General features: G+C 40.4%; 1 protein-coding gene across 1 annotated transcript in view; it reads right to left on the bottom strand.

Moving 5' to 3' along the window:
- The window catches only part of LOC121180621 (alpha-1,6-mannosylglycoprotein 6-beta-N-acetylglucosaminyltransferase B-like), a 98,602-nt gene that overhangs the window by 15,438 nt on the left and 58,594 nt on the right, over positions 1–24,570 (bottom strand). The window contains exon 9 of the mRNA XM_041036203.1: positions 6,451–6,582. Coding sequence (XP_040892137.1) covers positions 6,451–6,582 — 132 coding nt within the window. The remainder of the gene's footprint in view (positions 1–6,450; positions 6,583–24,570) is intronic.

The raw sequence follows: 24,570 nt of genomic DNA, 5'->3' as shown, positions 1-24,570 counted from the left end.
GAGCAAGGTAATCTTAACTGTTCTGAAGTGTTTTAAACAGAAACACTTCAGAGTTTCTTTGTAGAACTACTACAATAATATATTGTCAGTCTTTTATGTGACCTACTCTCAACAATTGCCAGTTCTCTAACCTTCAATTGTAAGAGTTCATCTTCCAAGAACAGCATTTAGCTTTGAACACAGACGTCTGCCAAATGAAAAACAGAGTCCTTGTGTGTTTTTGTGTTTATATGTTTTCAGGAGCTTTAATACGGAAAAGAGAAGAAAAAAAAATCCTCTGAGGGGATTCCAATCTCATTCAAGACAAGGTGACACCCCAATCTTGTTTGACACTCTTGTTGATATTTCTGTCGTTGACTGCAGCATGCAAGAGGCCAACCTTTAAATTGACAGAGATATAACTTGGATATAAAAAAGGCTTATCTGCAAGAGGGAGTAAAGAAACATGCACTTATCTCTGCAGCCTTGTTTTGAGGCATCGAAGAAATTCTGAGGAAAATATTGTGTATTTATTTGTAAGGGTCACAGAAGCTGACAATGAATTATTAATATCAAATGTTAGTTTCCCTTGTCTCTGTCTCCCCTCGTCCGCTCTCTCTAACCTGCGCTATCACATATCGCCAGCTCTGAAACGGTGAAAATGTTTCTGTCTGCAGATAAGAGGTCCCAGAGGGAGGGGGAAAAAGAAAAAAAAATGGAAGAAGAGGGGATAAGCGGAGGAGTAGCTGAGCTGAATATCTAACAGGAGATCATAGTATGGAGCTAATCTGGGTTAAACGGCTGCTCAGAAAGGCTCAACAGTCCTCTGAGGTGAGGGAAATATGGCAGAGGGGTGCTTTGTCACCCAGAGTTTAAGAGCTAGAAGAACCTGGCTTTCATTGGACAACAGCCGACACTTTACACTTTAATTTTAAGATTTGTCTGTTATTGTTATCTGCCTGATCCTATGAGCAGTTTAGAAGTACAACCATACATCAGAAACTCACTTAACTCCGGCAGAATCCTTTTCACATGTAGAAGGTGGATGCACATAATGAGGGCTATCTGTATTCAATCACAGTTCCTCAGACTTGATTAATATTTGGTTTGTGATTCAACAGCAGACATGTGGGCAGGCAACAGGCTTTCTAATGAATCTGCTTGCTAATAAGTCTCTGAAACTTTGTTACGATACTCTGCCACCTAACAAATGTAATCAGATCTCTCAACATGTTAAAGCACTCTTAAAAAGCATGATGACCAAACTAATGATGTGCTTCTGCAATATGAACTACCGTATACTGCCATTTCAGTCACTTAAGACACTTAAGTCAAGGAACTGACCATTTTCAAATGGTTAAACAGAATGATTTGAAAAGAAATGTTCTTTGTTCTTTGACGGAGGTCTCAAAGAACCAGAGCAGCAATTAGGACTGTACTGTGGGAACTAATCCTCTTGATACACTTACATGAAGATTAAATCTTAGTTTAATTAACAATATCAAGAATAAAGCATGTAAGGAGGAGGGGGACTTGTGGCAGCAAACAGCGTTGGCATGAGCGTGAGCCAATAGAACAGTGTGAAGTGTGAGGTTATACAGTAACTGCCAGTCTGTGTACCTGTATAAATATGACTGGATGTTAGTAGTCAACTGATCAGCCAAGAAGCTGATGAACAAACTAGTCATTTATGAAGGGTCTATGAAATTTCTGATGTCTGACTACAGCTCTTTGTCTGAACCGATGCCATGCTTCATTCAGCTTAGGCCTCTATTAATCATTCTTCATTGATATCTCCGGGTGTTTTTTGACATTTGTACTTCGGTAAGTGCTGGGGTCAGCTACAACCTTCCACGTACACACACACTCACACACAAACACTCCACTCCAAATACAAAACTTTCCAATAATTTTCAGGTGGCTCATTGCCTGATTAAAATGGCACAGTCCCAGTTTTGAAGCATTTGATTTTGCCAACTCAGTCTGTGCTTCAGGTCCAGAGGTTGCCCAAATACTTGGACAGACATTTGTTGGCTGGCTTTCTGGCAGTGAAGCATTCGTAACACACAGCCACATTAGTGCACCACACCTGACACAGTGGTAAAGTGGGATGCAAGATATTCCTTTACTGCCTGAGTGAAAGCGCTGAGCTGCAGCTGATTGTGTCAGTTTACTGCTACCCAGAGGCCTTCGTCTCTCTCTGTGTCTATGTCTGTTTCCCTTTGTCTGCATCTCTCTCTCTCTCTCTCCGTCTCTCTCTTACTCGTTTGCTCAGCTGTTTCGTAGGAAGTTTCAGCCTTAGAGAAACAGAATAATACAGCTAAGATCACTGTACAGACTTTATAGACAAAAATTCAGTGTTATGTCTTCTTCCATGACCCTTAATATTTTATTGTCCTAATGACATGGAAGATGAAATTAAGCTTAAATTTTTCTGGTCATTGGTTTTATTTGTAATGTTCTGAAGAGTTTTAAAAAAATCGTTGGGAAATTTTGCAGTCTTTAACTGGACTGAGTGCCCATTGTATGTATTAACTGTGCATGGCCATTATGAATGTAACACTCTGTAAAAACATATTACTATGTAGTTATACACCAGTAACCTAATACGTATACTCTAGACATAGATCATCAGTACACATGGTAATCACTGTGTTTACACAAGAAATACACTAAGTTAAAAGAAAGGCCCTGTGCTCTTTTAGAGTGTTGTTCAAAGGCTATATTGGCACGTGGAATTTCAGAGATTAAGAAATAAGATAAATGGTTAATTGTGCTACATGCAGTCTTGTAATTTTGTTAAATTATTCCAACTATATCTGCGGGATTCCTTTCTTTCAGAGTGCAGCAATGTGTTCAATAGTCCCTACTCCATCTATCATTTATCCTTCATTACTTTAGCAAATGCTGTGGCTTAGTCACTACACTATACCCATTAGTCTGTGTTAGACTACTGTAAAGTAGAACTGCCTGAGAATAACCATGACGAGTTGAATCGAGGGCAACTGGACTCGGTTGTAGACCTTGAAGATGTTTCAGCTCTCTTCTAAGAGGTTCTAACTGACTGGTATCCCTTCTTGGATAACCATGACCTGGATGACTGAGACTCTTCACAGACATCTTACTTGAACATATTGTTGTTATACTGTGGATCTGGAGCCACGGTGCTTTTTCAAAAATGTTTTCATTTCAACTAAAAGCAGTGGTGCTGCTAGTTGGAGGAAACTCAGCTAAGCAACTGTTCCAGTGGTACAGAGCTGAAAAGAAGCCCAAGAACATGCCAGGAATTACAGATATTAATAATCTCACAGCAGCTGTTAAAGTGTTGTCAAGGGGCCCAAAAGTTGTGCCACTGATTGAAAGACTAAAGTAGATTGCTTGTCTATGGTCTCAGTTGAGAAAATTCCTTGGACAAATGAAACCTTCTGTAACTTAATTATTTAAAATCAGAAAGATGTTTATCAAGATACAAACATGCTGGAGGTAGAGTATGTTTTCATGTGACAGTACAATTTCTAACACAAATCTCAGCCAACTCAAAACCAGATCATTCTTTTTTTTCAGTTTTACTAAATAAAACTTGATTTTTGAAATAAGTACTCTTTACAACATTAATGCAAGATGACAAATCTTCCATAATCAACAATGATCAAAACAAAAAACCAGCAACTGATACCTGCATGAAACGTGTTCTTTTGCTTGCTAAAATTAAGTGAAATTGTTAAAAGTTAGTGAAGTGTCCCCAAAGGATCAGCAGGCTCCAGGGAAGTCCAGGCGTGTCCTAGCTCATCCTCTGTCTTAGTAAGGAGGGTTTTTTTTTTCTTTTTTTTGGTTTGTTCTTTTGCAGGCACCCCCCTGGATATCTTCACCGATCTGCCTCTATCAGAGCAGTAAATTTACCATGCAGAGGAAATCAATACGCTAGTCCTATTATCAGACGTGTGGGTGTGATTTAAGACTGTCCTCTATCGGCTTTCAGCATCTTTAATGACAGCGCACATGCCCCGACACAGCCTTGCCTGCACGCACACACACACACACACGATCTCACAAGCACAACAACACACTGGACAGCACCATGTTGTCCAGGCATAATAACTGAATGTGGATGTTGGAAGGAACATAAAACAAAAGTAATTAAAGGGAGCTGAAGGGCCCCAAAGCTCAGAGCACTTGATTAATGATGCCTTTCAGCGCACAGGGCTCAACTAGACTGGTGTAAAGAGGTGAGTGTGAGAGAGAGAGAGAGAGAGAGAGGGAGAGAGAGAAGGAGAGAGAGAGAGAGAAGGAGAGAGAGAGGGAGAAAGGGAGAGAGAGGTCAATAAGTCATTGACCTATCCTAAACCTCAGGTGAATTGTTGAACTGTAGGGTTAAGATGAATGGATAAAATGAACAGGCATAGATACCTGGTGGGGAAATACTGGAGAGGGTGTAGGTTTCTTGCTCTACAGTTGATCAATACAAATTAATGGAGTATGTAACATATTATGCACCTGACTGTAAATTTTGTGTGAATTCTTTAAAGCTTATAGTGTCTTAACAGATCTTTACACGAGCTCTCGAGCACACAAAGAAATGAATATCCTGGGCATATCCTCTTCATATATTTGAAATCACTGAGGTGCATCCTCTCGTGAAAGCGAGGATAGGTGTTCCTTGTTCCACCTGTATTGCTGAAAAATTCAGATAATTCCCTCACTGCAAGCTTCTGGGTAAACAAAAGAGACCGTCTCTTAGAAACACTAAAAGTCACATCCTGTTAGAGAAAGCAGAAATCAAGGCTCCACGCGGTAATGATGGAGCTGGGAGCTGCTGACCTAAGCAAGCAATTAGGTGCGGACTGCAGGCTGACTGGCATCTCGTCTGGGGGAAATGTGGGATTATGTGTGTGTGTGTGTGTCTGTGTGTGTGTGTGAGAGAGAGAGAGGCAACTTGTGAGAAAGAGGAAGACGGCAAAATAGGTTGTGTGCTGGGAAAATAGCTCCCCAATCCACCCGTAATGCATTTCTCTTGCTCATAATTGGATTTTAAAAATACATGGAGTGGCCCTTTACACGTGGTGTCAAGCTGATGCCTGATCCCTTCTTCTCCCTCTGTTTTATGGTATCTCTCCTTCTCTGTTCTCTCTATTCTCCTCTGTTGCCATCTCTCCACACACCTTCACTCTTTCATTGTTTCCTCAGTCTTTCCTCTCTCTGTTTCACTTTCCTTTGGCCTTTATCTTTTATTGTTGCTTCTTTATGCTGGGAGCAAGAACAAGGAAAGCAAAATGTCAATTGCTGCCATCACACACAGGGGATAGATGAAGACGCCAATTTATTGGACCAAGAAAGATGAGAGTGGGACAAAAGGGGGTGGCTGCAAGCTGTTTTTAAGGGTCTGGAGAGGACAAGGCTCAAGCTGGACTTTCGATCTTTTGTGCTTTTTTTTTTTTTTTTTTTGGCCACAACAGCACAAAAAGCCTCTAAAGATAGGACAAGGTTATGCTGATTTTTTTTTCTTAAATGCACTGTGGCACTTTAAATTCTTGTTTTGGGTATTACATTACTGTTTTGTTGCCTTGGTCTCATGACTGTCATGGCCTAGTTTCCAAGTTGTTCCATCTTTGTAGCAATGCCAAAAGCCATTAAGCACATTTTTGTAACAGCATGAAAAAAAAACCCTCAGTCTGTTTCTTCTTAACATCTCACTAATCTTTCTTCTTTCTCATGAGGCAGATGTCTCCTGTTTTTTTTCCTTTCTTCCTGTCTCTTCTTCTTTCTGTGTTTAACTACATGCCTCCTGTTGAGCCTCTCAGTGCATTCAAACAACAACGATAATAAGCTGCTGAGACAGGGTTCAATTGGAAACTGGTGGAGTCTCAAACTGATGTTTATGCGCGCGTGTGTGTGTGTGTAAGAGTTGGGGGCGTGCATGATTTGTATATGCGTGCCAGTGTGCTTGCACGTTGACTTGTCAATATCTCATATGTCTCTAATCTCACACTACATGTAACACTTATCTTATGAGTGCTGTGCCAGGTAATGGTGCATGACACGTGGTATCAGCTTGTGTGTGTGTGTGTTTGGTTTGTTGTGAAGTTGTTCCACTATATCACACCATGCAAAATCATATGTGTTTGTGTTTGACATGTTGTGCATTTTGATCTTTTGGTTTTTTAGCTGGACGGAGATTAGTAGAGAAAATGTGTGTGTATGTACGTTTGTGTTTATGTGACAGAAAGTGTGTGTGAATTTAACAAGCTCAGAGATTTACGGTCAGACCTCGAGACAGAGACACGTACACCTTATTACCAGGAACAATTAATCCACAAGCACAGCCAGTAATCTACCTACATCTCTGCCAAGAACATTGCTGAAATGCACACACCTACAGACACGCACCTGACATACACACACACACACACACACACACAAATGAAAATATACACGGATAAAGCAGCACACAGACACACAATAACCATCACTAACTTGTGTTTCTTGAGTGAGAGCCCCATGTGTTGCTTCATCTGCTGCAGGCCATGGTAGTCAGTGTAGATGAGGTCAAAGGGCAGCGGGCCAGTGAGTGGGCAACTGCCTCTGCCCGGAGGCACGCCGAGAAAGCTGGAACACACATAAGTAAAACACTCAGTTAGGAAAAACAGAGGAACATGACAGAGAAAACAGAAGGTTCACTCTGAAAACACTGTGAGCACATGAGCTGCACTTCAGCCGGCTGAGCTACCGGAGCATCCAAACATTCATTATTAACTCGGACAAAAACTTTTTGGTTTTGCTACAAAAAGAAACGGTGCAGAGAAGGTGAGCATACATCAGTGTTAGCTGTAAGTCAACATTTGAAAGTTTGTAGGGTAGGGATATATTCTCATTGTACAACATTTTATGGACTGTATTAAGCTGATAATGAGCCTGCTTGCATTTTCTGTCTCTGTTGTAATTATCACCCTTGACTGCTTTGAAAAAAAATGTAGGCTAGTGTTTAACTTGCTTTCTATTGTACTGTTGTGTAAAACATTCTTAAATGTGTTTACAGTATTGTAATAATGGTTGTACCACAGTGAGTTAAATTACCCAACGTTAACACATTAATGATGGGCAGCATTTAGTTTGACATCATTAAATTCTGTATAGTGACTTTCTCTCTGTACCTCCTAACTTCTATTACCTTCTGGCATCCCTGAATGCATTTAAATGTGATCGCAAATCCTCAGTCTCATAACTGGTTTACAACTAAATAACCACAAACTAATGGAATTCCCATCAGCCTTAGCTGCAATTTGTGTTTAGTGCTAATCAGAAAATGTTTGCATATTAACATGCTAAACTAAGATTCTGAACATGGTAAAAGATTATACCTGCTTACCATCAGAGTGTCAGCAGTGTCATGTCTAACATTAGTTTTCAGCTTAACCATTGCACCACATGAAATTTAAAAGCTTCAATATCCAAAAGTGATAATGGAAATTATACTTGATAACAGTTGGAATCACCTGGAAAACAAAGACTGCTGATTTACACTGTTCCATCAGCAAAAGAACTGCATGGTTAGCATCAGCAGTGTTGGCTGAATAGACAAAGAGCACCAGCTACAGAGACTGAACTTCATCAGCAGAAAACCTGGTTTGACTGACAGCTGATCTCTGAGAAGTGCAGCCTTGCAAAGAGAACACAGCAGGGAGACTTTAACACTACAGATGGAACCTTTTCTTTCTTTCTTTTTTTTTTTTTTTCTCGAAAGAACCGTGCTACACTAAAACTACAGAAGAATACATTTTTTTTAAATGCTGCATGCTGCTCGAAGAAATCAAAACCCTTAACCTGGAGCTGTTAGACTCAACCTGCTGAGACACGCACACAGACAGAGGTGACAGAAATATACTGCATAGTACGAATATGAACCATAGCAGTCACATTACAAGGAACTCCCTGCATTTTCTGCCTAAATGATAAAGCCCACCAGCGTATCCTTCATAAAAAGTTGGGTGACTGCAATGACAAAGTAACTCGATAAGCTACTACTCAAAACATGCCAACCACTGTTTGCATCTTCCCTTGCTTTGAGTTTCTCACATCAAAGTTAAAAATCTAATACCCTGGAGAGTCCCAAACTTGAACAGTGCTGTTGACTCAAAGCTGAATTAAAAAGTGTGTTTGTGGATCGGAGAGTATCACGTAGGTAATGCTGAGTTCAATCAAAGTCAAGCCAGGGGGCACAGAGAAGGCCTATAATTCAAACAAACAGGATGAAAAGAGCTGAATTTATAATGACCTGGCTGAATTTTACCTTACAGCAACAACAACAGATGGTCGATGGATGGAGGGAGGGAGAGAGAGAGAGAGAGAGAGAGAGAGAGAGAGAGAGAGAGAGAGAGAGAGAGAGAGAGAGAGAGAGAGAGAGAGAGCAGGAAGAGATACGTCTATATCCAGTGTATTGAGGTTGTGTTTGTGCGTGTCTATGTGTGTATATGTGTGACAGGTGATCTAGTGTGTATTATCTATACCTGCTGTGTTGTGAGATTCAAATGTCTGCCTGTCAGTTTATTGATACATCCACTTCTACCACTTCCCAAAAGTCTACTTTGATTACAAGACTTTCAAGACATGAACACACACATACACACGAACACACGTACACACGTACACACACACACACACACACAAAGTACAAACCAAAGGAGTAGAGAGATATTATTCCTAAGTGTGTGGTGTACTGCGCCCAGTTTCACATCCTTGTTTGACTCAGCTTCAACTCATTGATCGACTGAGGGCTTCTCTGTTACCGTGCGGACAGAACTGCTATTGGATATCTGACCTGTGAGTGGTCTGCTAGCTCTTACTTAGCTCTTATTTCTGTGACAGATGAGGCCAAAGGCTAATGGAGACTGTAATGCAATTCGTACCCCCAGTGAATTTCATCTCGCTATGCTAGTTTTACAATGGAGTCTTTTTGGCTGCACCGCTTATCCAAAGGGTCATTTGATAGTGTTGTGAGGCAGCACTTACAGGAGCTCTGCTGGCAGCTACTAACCACCATCAGACAGCAGGGAAAACACACGCATAAAACAGTCTGATGTAGTGATTGAAGTGAAAAATGAAAAAGGTACTAGTGGTCTAAACCAACAACTGCAGCATGTGGTTTCTAAGTGTGGGCATGTTTTTGTTTGGCGTACTGAGATAAATGGCAAACTGTTGGCAAGCTGACATTTGTTCATTGGTTAAGGCTTTGAGATGCATCTGAACGCTCTGGAAAAACCTATTAAGCGGTTAAGTTTAGAGTTGAGATTATCTTGCCAAATTTCTATTCCCAAGATCAAGAATGAACTTTCAGGCTCAAGTAGTAGCACGTAGTACCCTATAAACATAATCACATTTCCGGGAACATTTCTCTGCGTGTACGAAAACCACATCCACATTTACTCAGCTCAAGTTCGTGCACCATGAAATTTAGGCTGTTGTTGAAATTTTCAAAGAAGAAAACCTAGGACGCAACGTAAATGACACAGGTGCTGTATGAAATATCACGGTAAATATTCCATGAGTACAACATGAAAAAACAATAAAAATGCATGACTAAAATTAAACACAATTGTATAAAAGAAAATCATTTGATAAAGCTGTCATAACTTGTAACATAACAGCTGACAATATTTACATTAGTATAAATTCAATGGTGAAAGAAATGTTTAGATTTTCTACTTAAGTGAAAGAAATACCACACAGTGACAATTTTTTAAAATTGTATTTAAGCAAAAATAGAAGTGTTATGAGCAAGTATCAAAAGTATTATGTATTTTTTAAATGTATTTCTATATAGCATAATTTGAATGATTGTATATTACGTATGGTGCATTACTGGATCATTATGAATGATGCCCAGATGTGCAAACAGAATTTAATGTTGCAGCACTTTTTATTTGAACTATTTTCTGTACTGTTGGGCAATGGGATCTTTAACTATGCACCACATTTAAAAAAAAACTAGTCTTAAGTTTTCCATAAAAGCGTAATCTGCAAAATAAAATTTGGTGACTTAAAAAGTAAAATGTAATGTAGTAAAGTAGGAGAAAATGGAAATACATAAGTAAAGTACAAGTCCACCTCAAAACTGCACATAAATACAGTAGTAAATGGACTAAGATTCCACAAGTGCTGAAAGTAATGTGCATTATTTGTCAAAAGACCAAAATCGAATTAAACCAGGGGTCAAAATTAGTCCTGCATTTAGTTTAACAGCATCTTTATGTCTATTCAGTGTATTCAGTGGAATTAGAAACACTTCCAGTTCACATCCAGTTCCATGTCTCTTACATCAAAATCCATAGCAGGCATTTTAGAAACTACCTGCATCTGCGGTTTGAAGTCGTGTAACACGTTATGGAATAGCATGATGGGAGTTCAAGTGTGCACTTAGCCTGGAGTGTGGTGCCTCTCATTAGTCTTGTTTCTATTAGTGATACAATGTCTGCCTCCATCCTTATAGATAAAGGTGCACCCTCTTAGTTAAAGAGGCCTATTCAAAGAGTCCATTCAATGAGAACCAATCACATTTCAGGGATGTCAGAGAATAGCAAGCTTTCTACAGCATTATTTAGGCTTGTGACAGAACCTTTAGATAAAAATACGTATCAACCCGGTCCTAAAACCAGACTCTTTAAGTCAAGAATGCGGGAAGCTACACAGACATAGCCAAAACACAACTCAGCTAGTAAGAGAGAAGAGGAATGGTAGCCACCAACTACAACTTAATTCATTAGAATTGTTAATTAACTCTTTTCTTTTATAGCTTTGGACAAAATACTTAAAGCATTTGCTTACTAAGCCTCACCATGGGGATTTAGTGGTGTGTTGTATTTCACTGCATGACTCGCTCTTCAAAGCCTCGGATTATTTATCAGATTATGTAAAGATAAACAGTGAGTCAGGTCATTTTAGTCAAGTCTGCTTGCATGTACTGTCTGTGCAATATTACAGATTTACCCAGTCTTGGCACAATCATTATTGTTGAAATATCTACATGCTCAAGGGTGAGGAGGGTTCAGGAGTGAGACAGGGACGATGTTATTTGCTCTAAACAATTGAGAAAATATCAGTTTGATACAAATGGTTGGCCCTACTTACTCATTCATTGTTTCATTTATAAATACCAGAAACTTTATGATAGATAATGTTTACAAGAAACGTACCAAAAAGCTGTGTACTAAAAAATCTGCAAAGCACTTATTGCACCACTCACTGCTGCTCAGTGAGCTCATTGCTCTGGGTCCACAGAGATAACTGAAGGGGACTCAGATGAGTGTATTAACTTATTCATCAACAGGAAACCACAGCAAGGAAACCTGATATGTTATTATTTTTAATTTTCCCCAGTGGAAATTACAGCCTTATATGTGCTAAGATGTTCTCTTAAAAAATTAAAGCTGAGGGTAAAAAAACACGAGGTGTGGAAGTAAAGGAAGGGTCATCATACTGAAGGTGAGGGTATGAGTGGAAGAAAAGTATGAACATCTTGGATGAGGCCTGGAAATGTTTGGGTGACCATGCTTTTAAAAATGGTTTGACTACAGTGTATTACCAACCCTCACACTGCTGCCTCAGGTTCCCAGATTTTCATATTTTCACATTTTCTTTCCAGGCTGTATATAAGTCCCTTAAAATCCTTCAAAATGCATCTAGCTCTAGACATTCATGCTGTCAAAAATATTTATAGTATATTTGGCTTCTTTTATAAATAAAGAAAGAAAAAGTTTTTGCATATCTTTGGAAAACAATATTCTCTTTCAAAGTGTATAAAACAAATTGGAGTCATGCAAAAGGTCCCCAAAGCAAAGTCGCACAACAGCAGTGAACATGTGTATCATATTGTGTCCTAAAGCAGTCAAATACTTCGCAAAAACCCAGAAAATAAACTTAATTTTATGGATGTTTCAGGGTGTGACAATTGTGACGATTCATGTTTGTGTGGATGTTGTGTCTATGGTTAATGTGTTAATGCTTATAGCGGATGTTTATCATTGATTAGAGAAAAAGCCATGATATGCTAAGTTGTGCCTGGTTATTCATTGAGGAAATCCAGCAATAACATAATATGAATAATCCATTTTCATTAAGCAGTGCTGGAGCTCAGTCAGTCCTTTTGTTTGTCTGCAGAGGCCTATCAGTCTCCTCCGTCTGTCTGTCATGACAGGGAGAAGCGGGACAATGAAACCAGCAAGAAAGGGCTTGGATAATTGCAGTAATGCTAACTGAGATTCAAAAGAATAAGAGAAAGAAAAAAACAAAACAAACAGAAAATAAGAAAACAAAGAAAGAAAAAAGCACACACTGTAATGTACTAACAGCTGAGAAAACAGCAGCATGGCAGAAAATGGCAGATTTTGTTTTTCATTTTCCATCAGAAACCCATTTCTCTCGTTCTTTCGCTCTAATCCCTCTTTTGGCAGCTACTCAACTATAACATATCCGCCAAGAGTGAAAATGATTTGTTTATTCCTGAAATAGTCTAATTCATTCTCTCTTTTGTTAAGGAACACTGAGGGACATCTTTTGCTGATCACACTACAATAACCACCTGACCTCTGGATGGTATACTTGTTTACAAAGCTCAGCTCAACCAGCTGTCCATTAAATTTGCCCTTTGATAGAGGTCGGTACAGTATGAACACCTTGCTCACACCTTGTATATGACGACGCAATGACATTCAACTAAATTTGGCTTTACTGCTAATTGGACACGCTGCCAGTGTTAGAAACAGACAATGTCAGGCTTGTGACAAACCAACAACAAAAAGTATTGTTGTTATGGAAAGGTAAATGTTGAAAGTTGTGCCATTAGGTCATTAAAGTAAAATAGTACTGCATTTTTGGAATAATTCAATTTGCAATCTATAATTAGCTGCAGAATTTTGCAGCTATAATACTAATACTAAACAAAAGAAACAGAGCATCACTCAAGCCCACTTGCCTAGAGATACAATATTTGTTACATACACAACAGTTCTACAATAGATACAGTACAGTAGTGAACAGTATACCAGCACAACACGTATCAACATTTTAAACCGTGCATGAATGCTGACATGCAGAAAAGACTCTACTCACAGATTCAAAATAGACATCAGTAATATGCACACACAAACACACACACTTAGGATGGCAGCCATCCCAGACACAATTCCAGTGCCATGCAATGCCACACAGGAGTCCAATTACCCAGGTTCTCTTGACTCCTGGCTGGCATGTAGTCAACGAGCCCTCAGACTGAACTCACACACATGTACACACACATACACACAAAGATGAGGAGAAAGGCAATGAAATACCATTCAGTATGAGAATATGGGAATGGAGAGCAGCGTACCAATATAATAAACCAGCAGTATTGCAGAAAAAAAACAAGTGTGGCTCATGCAGTTGTTGATAGTGTCCTACAATCTGAAAGAGATGTGGCATAGTCCAGTGCTCATGAAACCTTTTTAACAGGGTAATGTCCACTGTTGACAGGACAAAAACTAGCAAAATTGGAAATTCAAGGACATCTGTAGGTCGTGTTAAAAGCAGTTACTCTACAGCAGTCATGAACCAAACTGAAGTGTTTTGGTTGTTGTACAGGAAGACAACTCTGATGGGAAGTGGTCCCTTACAAAGTAGCAAACATAAATGATTCAAGTTTACATTACATGTGAAACAACATGTGATCAAGACAATCTCAATGAAATGCTGCATATAATGTTGTATGTGTGTGTGTGTCTATGTTGGTAGTTATGCTATAAACTGTAGCTATTCCACTGAACACCATGTGACAGTATTGATCTCCTAAGGAGCAATTTAGCAGTGTGTTATTAGATGTTGAAAAGCCATAACACAAAATGTGAAATAACACACAAAGCTTTCCTTCTGGAGAACGAATATCTGTCATTTATATTATTTTTATCTCTCTTGCGCTATATGTAAATATATATGTGTGTGTGTATGCAGTGTGTAGTGAGTGTGTCTTGGTAAGGAATTCTATTATTCTCTCACCCCTGCTCCCTGGTCTGTAGTCATTGTATGCATTGGTTAATGTCATAGCCTCTTTATCCTTTTTTACAGTATATGTGTGTTTGTGTGTGTGTATGTGCGTGTGTGTATGTGCGTGCGCGTCTGTGTGTTTGTTTGTGTATGTATGCGTGACATACCAAACAGCTGGCCTTGTGCCACTGTGAGGTGAAGATATTCTTCTCAGTTGGCGACACTGAGAGAACAGGTGATCCATACTGGCCACAGGGATGCGTGACCAACTGTGTGTACAGAATGCACTGCATGGGTGAGATGTTTGTGAGTACATGCATTCATATTGTATCCATTTGTGTGTGTATTTGTCTGCATGACACAAAAGTTGAAGGGCATTCCAATCAGTGCTGTCAGCTAATGTCATCCCCACTGTCCTGGTTGACAGAGGGCGAGACGGGGTCAGCGGTGAGACGGGGATGGTAGCAGCTGAGACCGTGACAAGCAGTGCACAGTATGTATATGTGTGTGTATCCTGGGACGAATAAAAAAACAAAACAGACTGATGGTCATGTTTGCTATCAGATCCAGATCAAATCTAGATTTTGAAGAGACCTGGTTCACTTCATATTTACTGTTCTACTAGCATTTACTTCATCCTAAAAAGAAACTGCATATATATATATATATATATATATACATTCAGGAACAGAGCTTTGTATCACAATAACTAAGTTATGTCTATGCACATTTTATTTGACCTCTTATATCAAAGAAAAAAACTGCACTGGCAGGTTGATCTCTTCACTGGACATCAGCATGATGCAGCGTTTTGACCTTCAAAGCCAGGCACTCTCTTTTAATCACATTTTTGTTTCTACATTTTTCTTTTATTATTCAAGCAAGTCAAAACAAATTAAAATAGTCCCCAGGACTTTGCAGGACATCCAATTTGCTTATTAAATTTTCAATTTGGATGAAACATTTTCAACTACATAACAACAGTACATAAATTTTTTGTTTTGACATCTTGCTACCTGGGCAGCTCAGATTAATCTACACAAGCATAATACATGCAAGTAAAAATTCAAACACACCTCACTCTGCCAGGAAAGAAAGCTAATATCGAAAACAATATGGTAATCATTTCTATTTCAATATAGGAGAGTGGTCAAGCCAACAGAGCACATTTAGAGAGCAAAGACGGTGTGAAATAGAACTGCATGTAACTTTCATCAGCACTGCTTTGCAAATTTTAGCATAAAACTTTGAGGGAATGTGTGCTTGGTATGCAAAATGTGTACATGTTTACAAGCCCAAAAATTTCAAAGAAGGGTCATGCAAAACTTAAATTATGAAACCAAAAAAAAAAAAAAAAATTTACTCCTAAATTTCATGAAACTGTTGCTTTGGTGTTGCATAAGGTATCATCAAAAAGTTTCTGCCTTAAAACTCACAAAGTTGAATTTGGTGAAAAAGTTTATCGCCATGACATGATGACAAAATTGTGCACCACCAACTTGATCCTCTCATGTGTGGACCCTGGAGGCAGCTGTAGGAAGTATAATACTCCCATTTCAGGAAGACAAGTCTCTGTGACATGTCTAGAAGTTACTTCAGTTATGTGAATGTGTGTGAGTGAGTGTGTGCACGTGCTGTAATGTAGATAGCCAGAATATTTTTTTTAAAAAATCCTGACTGAAAAAGTTGTAAATAACAAATACTGTTGTAAATCATCATGTTCTTAATTCTCAGCTCAATCTCACACACACACACACACACACACTAATCAAACACTCATGTAATCATCTGTTTCCACATCCGCTTCTGATTGCACCCAGGGGATGGCAATCTGTGTGCATGTTGGCAAAGTTTTTCTTACTTGACACAGACACACCCGCACACACCCGCACACACATGCACACACACACACACAGAAATGTACATGCACATACTATTCAACACAATCTTTCACATGCAAGCACTCACATACACTGAAACACACATGCATATACGGCTGTGCTAGAAGCAGCTGACAGGCCCCAGTTATCATCCAGGGCAGGTTGCACTAGATAAGGAAGCCGCTAGGCATCATAAACACCAATACACAGCGAGAGAGAGAGAAAGAGAGAGATAGAGAGAGAGGGAGGGAAAGAGAGAGAGCGAGAGAGAGAGAGAGCAGCAGAGGGAGGGATGAATCAGAGATGAAAGAAGGAAGGGGAAAAAATTCAACACTCCTGTCAGAGATATTAAAATACTTAGATGAAGAGCTTCAGTGGAGAGAGTCAGAATGAGAGACGGGAGGGGGAGAGAAAGAGAGAGAGAGAGAGAGAGAGAGAGAAGGGAGAGAGAGAGAGAGAGAGAGAGAGAGAGAGAAAGAGAGAGAGGGAAAACCAAGTGGGAGTAAGTGAGAGGAGAGAAGAAGAGGGGAAAGAGTGGGAGGAAAGAGGAGAAGGCAAGAAGAGAGAAAGAGATCAGGTAATGCTGGACAGAAAGATGAAGAGGCTGGAGCAGCAGATTCGGGTATGTGGGGATATCAGTTTCTAAGTGAGGGTGTGTGTGTGTGTGTGTGTGTGTGTGTGTGTGTGCACGTGCGTTTGGGTGAGTTAAAAAGGAAGAGAGAGAGGGAGAGAGAAAGGCAGATGAAGTGATAATAAGAAAGGAAAATAAACCTCTAACCTCCAAGGTCTTGACTTTGGGCTCTGGGGGAAGTATGAATCTACAGAAAGATTTTCATGCACAGTCACATGTACACACTCACACACACACACACACACACGCACCGCATATGCATATACCCCTGTGCTAATAAAGCCTGCTCCTGCTTTGTCTCCCCAGATGTCAGGCGTGCTGCTCTTTTCCCTTCGTCAGCAACTTTTGATCTAATCCCACTAAATCAAGAGGAATAAGAGTTGGGATTGGTTCTGACGGAGGAAGTCGAGGGAATTGAAAACACACACACACACACACACACACACCAATGGATACACATGTGAGACCACACACACACCACGTATGAACATGCATATGGTCGGATATGGGTGTGTAAATAGATACTTTGGCAGATGTACATATCATTATGCTCTCACACATGGTGCAGATCAGATAAATCCACTCTGCAACCTGCCACCGACACTCAGGAAGGAATGAAACAGAAGCAGAGGACCAGTCAAGTGATACAGCAGGCAGATGCCTTTCATTCAAGTGTGGAGCGAACACACGCATATGGATGAATGTGTAGGAACAAACACTTACACACGCAAATCATCTGAAGTGAAGTGGTTGTGTGGATGCAAGTGCCATCCCACATCCCAGCGTGCGCGCACACACGCGCACACGCACGCGCACGCGCACACACACACAACGTATTCAAGTGAACTCATTAGTATTACCCTGCTGACAGGGCAGAGCACTGACTGAGAACCAGATTTTATCGATGTGTGTTGTAGACCATCGACCTTCTGAAGATGCACTCAACTGCCTGAATTGAGCTCGAGCTCACGCCTGACATTAGACTTTCAAACCCACACTGGGGCTACAGCAAAGACTTTTCCAGTGGCAGTCGAACGACAGGGAATAAACCCACCGCTCGTCTGTGCCTTGATAAGATGCAGAAAAAGTTTGCACTCTTGTTGTCTTCAGGGAAGTCATCAGTCGTACTTGACAAGTGTTAATTAGCGAGTTGTCTGTTCACACCTAGAGTTGATATAACTCTGGGGCAGCCATGCAAAAGTATCCAACGTGTTATTTATACAAAGTGGTGGAAAGAAACAGCGGCACAGAGAATTTCTGACTCTGTTCTCCCATGAAAAACAACAGCCCTGGCCGTTTCAGCAAATGACCACAAATAACATTTATGTTCAAGCGACAAAGCCCACTAGAAGCCATAGGAATTATGACTCTTGTCTGTTGGCAGCAAATGAGGGAAATAGTGTGCTACAGTTATAAAAGTGACAAGGAAGACCACTGTTTGCTCCCTGTTTTCTAGAACAGTCAACATTTCTTTCTTATAACCATGACCACAATTGATCCCTAACCTTAAACAAATAGTTTTTAGATGTTCTAGTGGCATGACTCTAGGGTGAGTCATGTGTTGGTCTATCTGCCTGGCTGTTGGTTGGTTGGTCACTTTGGTCCTGACTAAAATGTCAAAACTAAAAGTACACAAATCAGTTTAATTAGGAAGACTTGTTGGACATTTTCCAAATATGTTCTTTTCAGGATAAAATGAAAGAAGGGACAACAGAGAAATGATCTCTGCTGACGTCATTTGAGGTTCATGTAAAAGGGCTAGTAAACGGGAGACCTGCATCGGTCCCTGACAGGGTGGATTTTAACTCGACACAGAATGAAAAATTCTGAGAAAAAAACATAAAAGTGGTGGTTTGTGGAGGACATAGATGTTATAGACCCTCATACATCCGCTCACATCTCCCCATCAGACAAATGGAGCAGAAACTCCATGTCGGTTTGCCAGTGAAGGAGCTGTAAAGAGGCTGTTAGAGCAGCATCTGTCGGCACTGATACTGTAGGCATCCACAGAAAGAACCGCCAGTGGATTTTATAGCTGTCTTTCCTTTCTTGAGTTCAGTTATTATCCAAAATTTGCTGCACAAACCACAGATAGTGTGAGAGCGACTGGAGTGATGTGTGCATAAAGGAAAAGGCTAAAGTGAGACAAACTAGAGAAAAAAAAAAAGTAAAGGTGAGAGAAAAGACAGCAATCTATTTAGATTTAGTGAAATCAACCTTTCTTCGCTCAACCTAATTTCAAGCCTGACTGCCCTAAAATGGCCCAATTTTCTCCTGGAGAGGGTGAAGAAATATCAGGTGTACTGACATCAGTTTGAGCCCGGCTTTGACAGCCCGTCGCTTTTTAAGCCATTAGGAAGAGCAGACGGTGACAGCATCATTGAGCCAAATGTTTTGGGTTCTCGTGTTAACTCTGAACAACCTCAAGGACACCACGTGAGGTGCAGTACGTAGACACCAAACCCAATTATGCTTGACTTGGCTCACATCAGCCGCACTCTCTTTTCAATGGAAGTAGAGATAACAAGGGCTCTGATACAACTAACAAGCACTGTCAAGCTTGCTAAAGGAAAATATGGATAATAAGAGGTTTCTGACCCCATTTTTAGTAGTGCTTGGCACAGATGTGATAAATTGGTGTCTCTGGTTTGAATGTCATTTAAATTACTGAAGATTCCCAGATAAAGTTAAAGAAAAAAAGGGCAGATAAAGAACAAAGAGTCGACTCAGTACACAGATATACTGTACGTGTTATGCTAATAAGTAATCACTAATAAAAGTCATAACAAATTTGTGAGAAAAGGAACAGAGGCCAGAATGTGAGAACCCTATACCCTGAATGTGATTTCCTATCAACTATTCAGTTTTATGATGTACATAACAAATGATGTAACTATTGCTATATTCTTTTAATGAATGACTGAATACTTTCCCAACATCAAAAGTGATGACTATGTGCTTGCTCTGCAGGTGCTGCACACTAATTTATCAGTAGTGGTCATGCACCATTGCACTGAGAACCAATTAAGAACCATTATGTGGTTCATAATCTTTCAAGCCAGGGCTCATTACCTCTCTTAACCCAAGAATGAATTTCATTCTTTCAGCCTCACCCTACAGTATCTATGACGCTAGATCTTTCACTAAGCTACTCCACCCTTTATGGCGCCTTACTGAGTTGCATAATAAATCTGCTTACTGTATACAAAAATACTAGCCATCATAAATGTATTAGTTTTTGACAAATTTAATGGGAGACTATCCAAAGTGAGGCTGATGCAGTTATAGCACCCCTCTGCATTGTTTTACTGCAGGCCTGTTTTGGGTCTGAAATTCCAATAAATCAAACAAACTGACATTTAATTAACGAAAAAAAACAAACAATTTTTAGGGCTGTCACATTTTCACAAACTTTTCAAGCTAACATGTAATTTCTTCAAATTTGTTCCATCGTTGGTGCTTAATACAAAAATGCTCCCACATAATACTACTCTACTATCTGCTCAGTAAACAGTGGTGCTTCTTCCACTTTGTGCTAGCCAACAACAACGGCCTAGTTTGCTGAGAGAAAGAAGGCTGTAATGGGTCAGACAGACAGTGATTAGGTTGATTTATGATGGTGCCTAGATTTCTGTAGTGTAAAGCCAGATGTGTTCTTACATGAGATTACACTTCCTCCAACCTCTCTTTTCTTTCCTTTTCTTTATTTCCTTTTCTGTCTGCCTAAGGCAACTTCTCGTGAGAAATAAAGCTTGGTGAAGGAAAGGAGGTTGATGAATGGCTGATAGTGTCGGTTTTACCAGAGCTCGGCTCAATGTGTCCCCGGGCCGTGGAGCCTATTCATAGTTAGAACTCTCCTCCCCTGTTTCCATTCCCCAGTAAGAGGAGATTGAAAAGCCCTTAGCGCCTGGGTCTGGGATGAGGAAACACACTCACTCCCATGCAACACGCAAACACACACCTTGTCTCTGGCACATCCCCTTTCTGTACCTGTCTATCTAGCTTTTCTTTTTTCCTCACTTTTTTCTCACCCGGAGCTAAATGTTTGGGCCCTGCAGCTGCTAGAAGCTGACCTTGGCCTTTCTACACTCTACACACTTCTACAGTCAGACAGCTGAGGCTGTATAAAGACAAAGATGGAAAGTCTCCACTCTAGCCCCCTCTCTCTTTGTCAATCACCATTCTGCTTGCGCACACTAGACAAAAATGATTTAATGGGCCAAAATGGCTTACAAAGAAACTACTGTCTCCTCAGAGACATAGACTGCATCCTATTTAGGATTATCAAACCACATTTACTGATAAATCACATTTATGGCTTATGAGTGAGGAAAAAGTTTTCCTGTCACCACTTGTTCTCATTCATGCCTCTCTCTCTCACCCACACAGATCATTCAGTGGTTGAACTGATCAGGGATTAGATAAACGCTGTAAGAGTCTGACGCGCTGTCTGTAAGATTGTATGTGTTAAAATCGCTGGAACCGCTTTTCTTTCTGTCTCAAGTGACATGAAGAATGACAGTGGAATTCCAGCTGCCATTATAACAGGGGACAGACCTTGTACAGGCTGCTTCCGAAGATCCCTTACCGATACAGTTAAACTTGGGAGGAGTAAAGATTGCACGTGTCTTGGAGAGGTGTGTGGATTAACATTTTTTTTAACATCTGGCTAAAATGCAGGCTATTTCAACTGACTGCCTCCTGCCCAACACACCTGACGTGACTAAGTGTAAATGGGGTCTATGTTCCAGCATGCCATTGTACATGCTGACTGGGCACTTAAATGGAACACAGCTTACTTAATATATATAATATAATATTTTTACTTACACCTGTGATTTCTTTCTGCTTTGGGAGGTAAAAATGTCAGCTGTGAAAAAAGGTCTATAAAGAGAGGGATTAAAGACTGAGGATTTAAGATGAATGCTAGGACTGAGTGACTCTAGGAAAAAATTGCAATCAGTATTATTACAAAATATGGCCCAGCTCTTCTTCATGTTGTAAAGCTGTCCTTATGTTTAAGGTCTCCAAACTGCATTGTACAAGACAAAATGTACCAGCTTACACAGACACACTTATGTGAGTACACAAAAGATTGTGCAAAATCAGCTAAAGAAACATAAGCAGAAGCTTGTCCTATTTGTATTCCCAAGTCCCAGTTGTGTTATGCAGACCAATTAGAGGTAATGTCATGTGGAGATGTGAGTCAAAGCAGCACCAGTAACGAAAGACACAGCAACCCATGGGCCACAACTGTTTTTTCCCCTCAGCTCTTTAAATCTGAGACAAGGGATAAGGGAAGTCATTACAAAGCATGTGCTCAGTTGTGGGGTGTGTGTGTGTGTGTGTGTCTGTAAGGGGTTAGAAGCAAGGGTAGGGGTGATGAAATGCTGTAACAATCCGGGAAGTTGCTAACAAGCACATTGATTTGAGCTTAGAGGGGAACAAACTGTGGGGAAAGAGAGAAAGAAACAGAGGCAAAGAGAGAGAGAGAGACAGACATATAGAAACCAAAACAGAAACAAAGGTGAGAAGACACAAGGCAACAGAGAAAGGGAGGAGAGGAAAGAAGGGGAGAGGAGGTTGCTTGCAGTTTGTTTCTGCAAACTCGTACACTTTACAGGACCAGTGTAAGATCTGGGAGGCAAAAAAAAAAAAATCCCAATTATGTTTTCATTAGTATATACTCACCTGTAACTCTGAATTGTTGTATTTTCGTTAGCTTAGAATGAGCCCTTCATATCTACATAGGGAGCAGGTCCTCTTTCACGGAGTCCGCAATGGTGACCACCACGTTTCAAACCGAACACTGGCTCTGGAGAGCCAATGTTTTTATGTTACCTGAAGGTCACCATAGGTTCTCCTACATGATTGGAAAGGGAGGGATATTCAGTTGCTTGCAATCTGCAACCTCACTGCTGAATGTCACTAAATGCTACACACTGGTCTTTCAAGCAGAGAAAAGGATGCAGACTGAGCATACTACTCATTTGCACGCTCTAGTTTTTAACACAGAGATACGCTGACACGCCTTCCCACATACCAACACACACACACACACACACACACAAACATCTCCCCACAACTGATTAATGTTAATGCGCTACAGTTTTGCCTTAAAGGGGGAGCTATCTCGCCAGTCTCTTCAGGAGTTTCACACACCTCAGCACGTTCCCTTGAATAAAGAGATCGGATACACACTCCCTACATAACTCAAAGGTTGGATATTTTTAATAGGAGACACTTCTTCCCCCGCATTTACAGCCAAGTGTATAATGATGTTTCGAGTCAGCTGCTTTACAAGTTGTTTCCCCCTAAAACCTGCGTAGTTGCTCACTTGCATAACAAAGTCAGAGAGAACAGAAAAGTATTAAAGTTATGAAAAATATAAGAGAAAGCAGCGATGTCAGGAAAGTGAGAACAGCCTAATTGTGCGAGAGAGGAAAGGAAAGCATGATTGGGGTTTTAAAGAGGATGTGTGTGTGTGTGTGCGTGTGTGTGCTTATCTGCTTTGGGTAGGTATAATAAAGCGGCTCGTAGCCAGCCTGTGGTAGAGAAGGAGGTGAACTGAGGTCACTGACTCCAGTCTCTCTATAGGATTCACTTTAATGATGGTGGAAGGTGAGGGAGTCGGGTTGATGGGGGGTGACGAAAGGAGAAGAGACATGTGGAGACAATGGGAGAACTAGAGACACAGGGAAAAGGGGGAGGGTTTATGAGGCACAGAGATCCACAGAGCGAGACTTGGCTTTTCAGGGACTACAGAAAAACAGACACACCTTAAAGCAAAATAGAGGAAGTAGTAAACACCTTCAAAAAGAGCCACTCCCACCACCACCCACACGTCCACATCCACACACTTATTCTGCATAATGCACAAGTTCAATTTCTGAGAGAAATTTCTTAGCTGAAGCTGTGCAGAGAATCCACACCTCTAATGTAACTACAATGTCTCTGACCAGTCACTTACAGACACACAACTCATTTAACACATTTAGTCCACTGATTTTGAGAAACACATGAAAGCGAGAGAGGAAACTGTTGGAAACTGAGACACTGTTGGAAAACAGAAGAGAAGGAAGAAACAGATTAAAACAAGGTTTTTACAAGTGTCTACAAAGAGAGGCTGAAATGCAGCAATGGTCAAACTAGAGGGCCCACAAGGCACAGAGCAAAATACAGAGAAAACAAGTGTGCAACTGAGAGAATCTGAAGACCAATCCAATTTTATAACTTTTATAAGGCATTACATAATCTCAGTAGATAGCTCTTTTTGCATTAATCTCTTGGGTTATGCAAGCCAACTCCGGGCCAGAAGTGCTAGACTTATAGCAATGAGCTTATGATGCAAACTATTACTACTTCTTTTACAGCATGCTGCCACTGCTGTACACACACACACACACACACACACATGGATTCACAAGCGCATATGGAGCCTTCTTCTCCTGTAACACACTCCCTCTCACGCCAGACATACTTACATGCAGACCAATAGGTAGATTAAACACACACATAAACACAACTGCTCTACTGAACTGGCTGAAGGTAGCTCTGACTGTTGCCCTATTTTACAGCTAAACACCAGAGGCTCTATAGGCTTTTAATACTGATGCCTGTCCAAATAGTATAAAAGCCAAACTTCCATGACCTTTTGTACAGAAGACAGGGTGCTCACAGAGAAATGGGAGCATGTATGCTGTTCGAAAGGAGGAGGAGAGGTGAAAAGAGAAAAAGAAGAGAAAAAAAAACAACAGAACAAAAAGCCTAGATAGGTCAGTTCAGTGTGAAGGGTACAGTGTCAACAGTAAACCTGAAATCACTGCACCAGATAAAACACAAGCCTGTTCAGTCGCTTACCCTTACTGTGAGAAAGAGCTTAAGGCAACCGGGGGATTAAAGTCTGGGAAAGACAGACTGACGCTCATTGAGATTTGCTTGTTATATGAATGGTTGACTTCAGTAGTTTGACTAACATGAAGAGAAGACAGGAAGGAGAGGCAATAAGACAATAAGCAGAAGGAGAATCACTTAAATGCACAGGGAATGTAGCTGGCAATGTAGGGAGGCATC

Source organism: Toxotes jaculatrix, chromosome 4, assembly GCF_017976425.1.
Source record: "Toxotes jaculatrix isolate fToxJac2 chromosome 4, fToxJac2.pri, whole genome shotgun sequence".
NCBI lineage: Eukaryota > Metazoa > Chordata > Actinopteri > Toxotidae > Toxotes > Toxotes jaculatrix.
The sequence above is the reverse complement of the archived record's forward strand: the minus strand, read 5'-3'. Positions and strand labels throughout refer to the sequence as shown.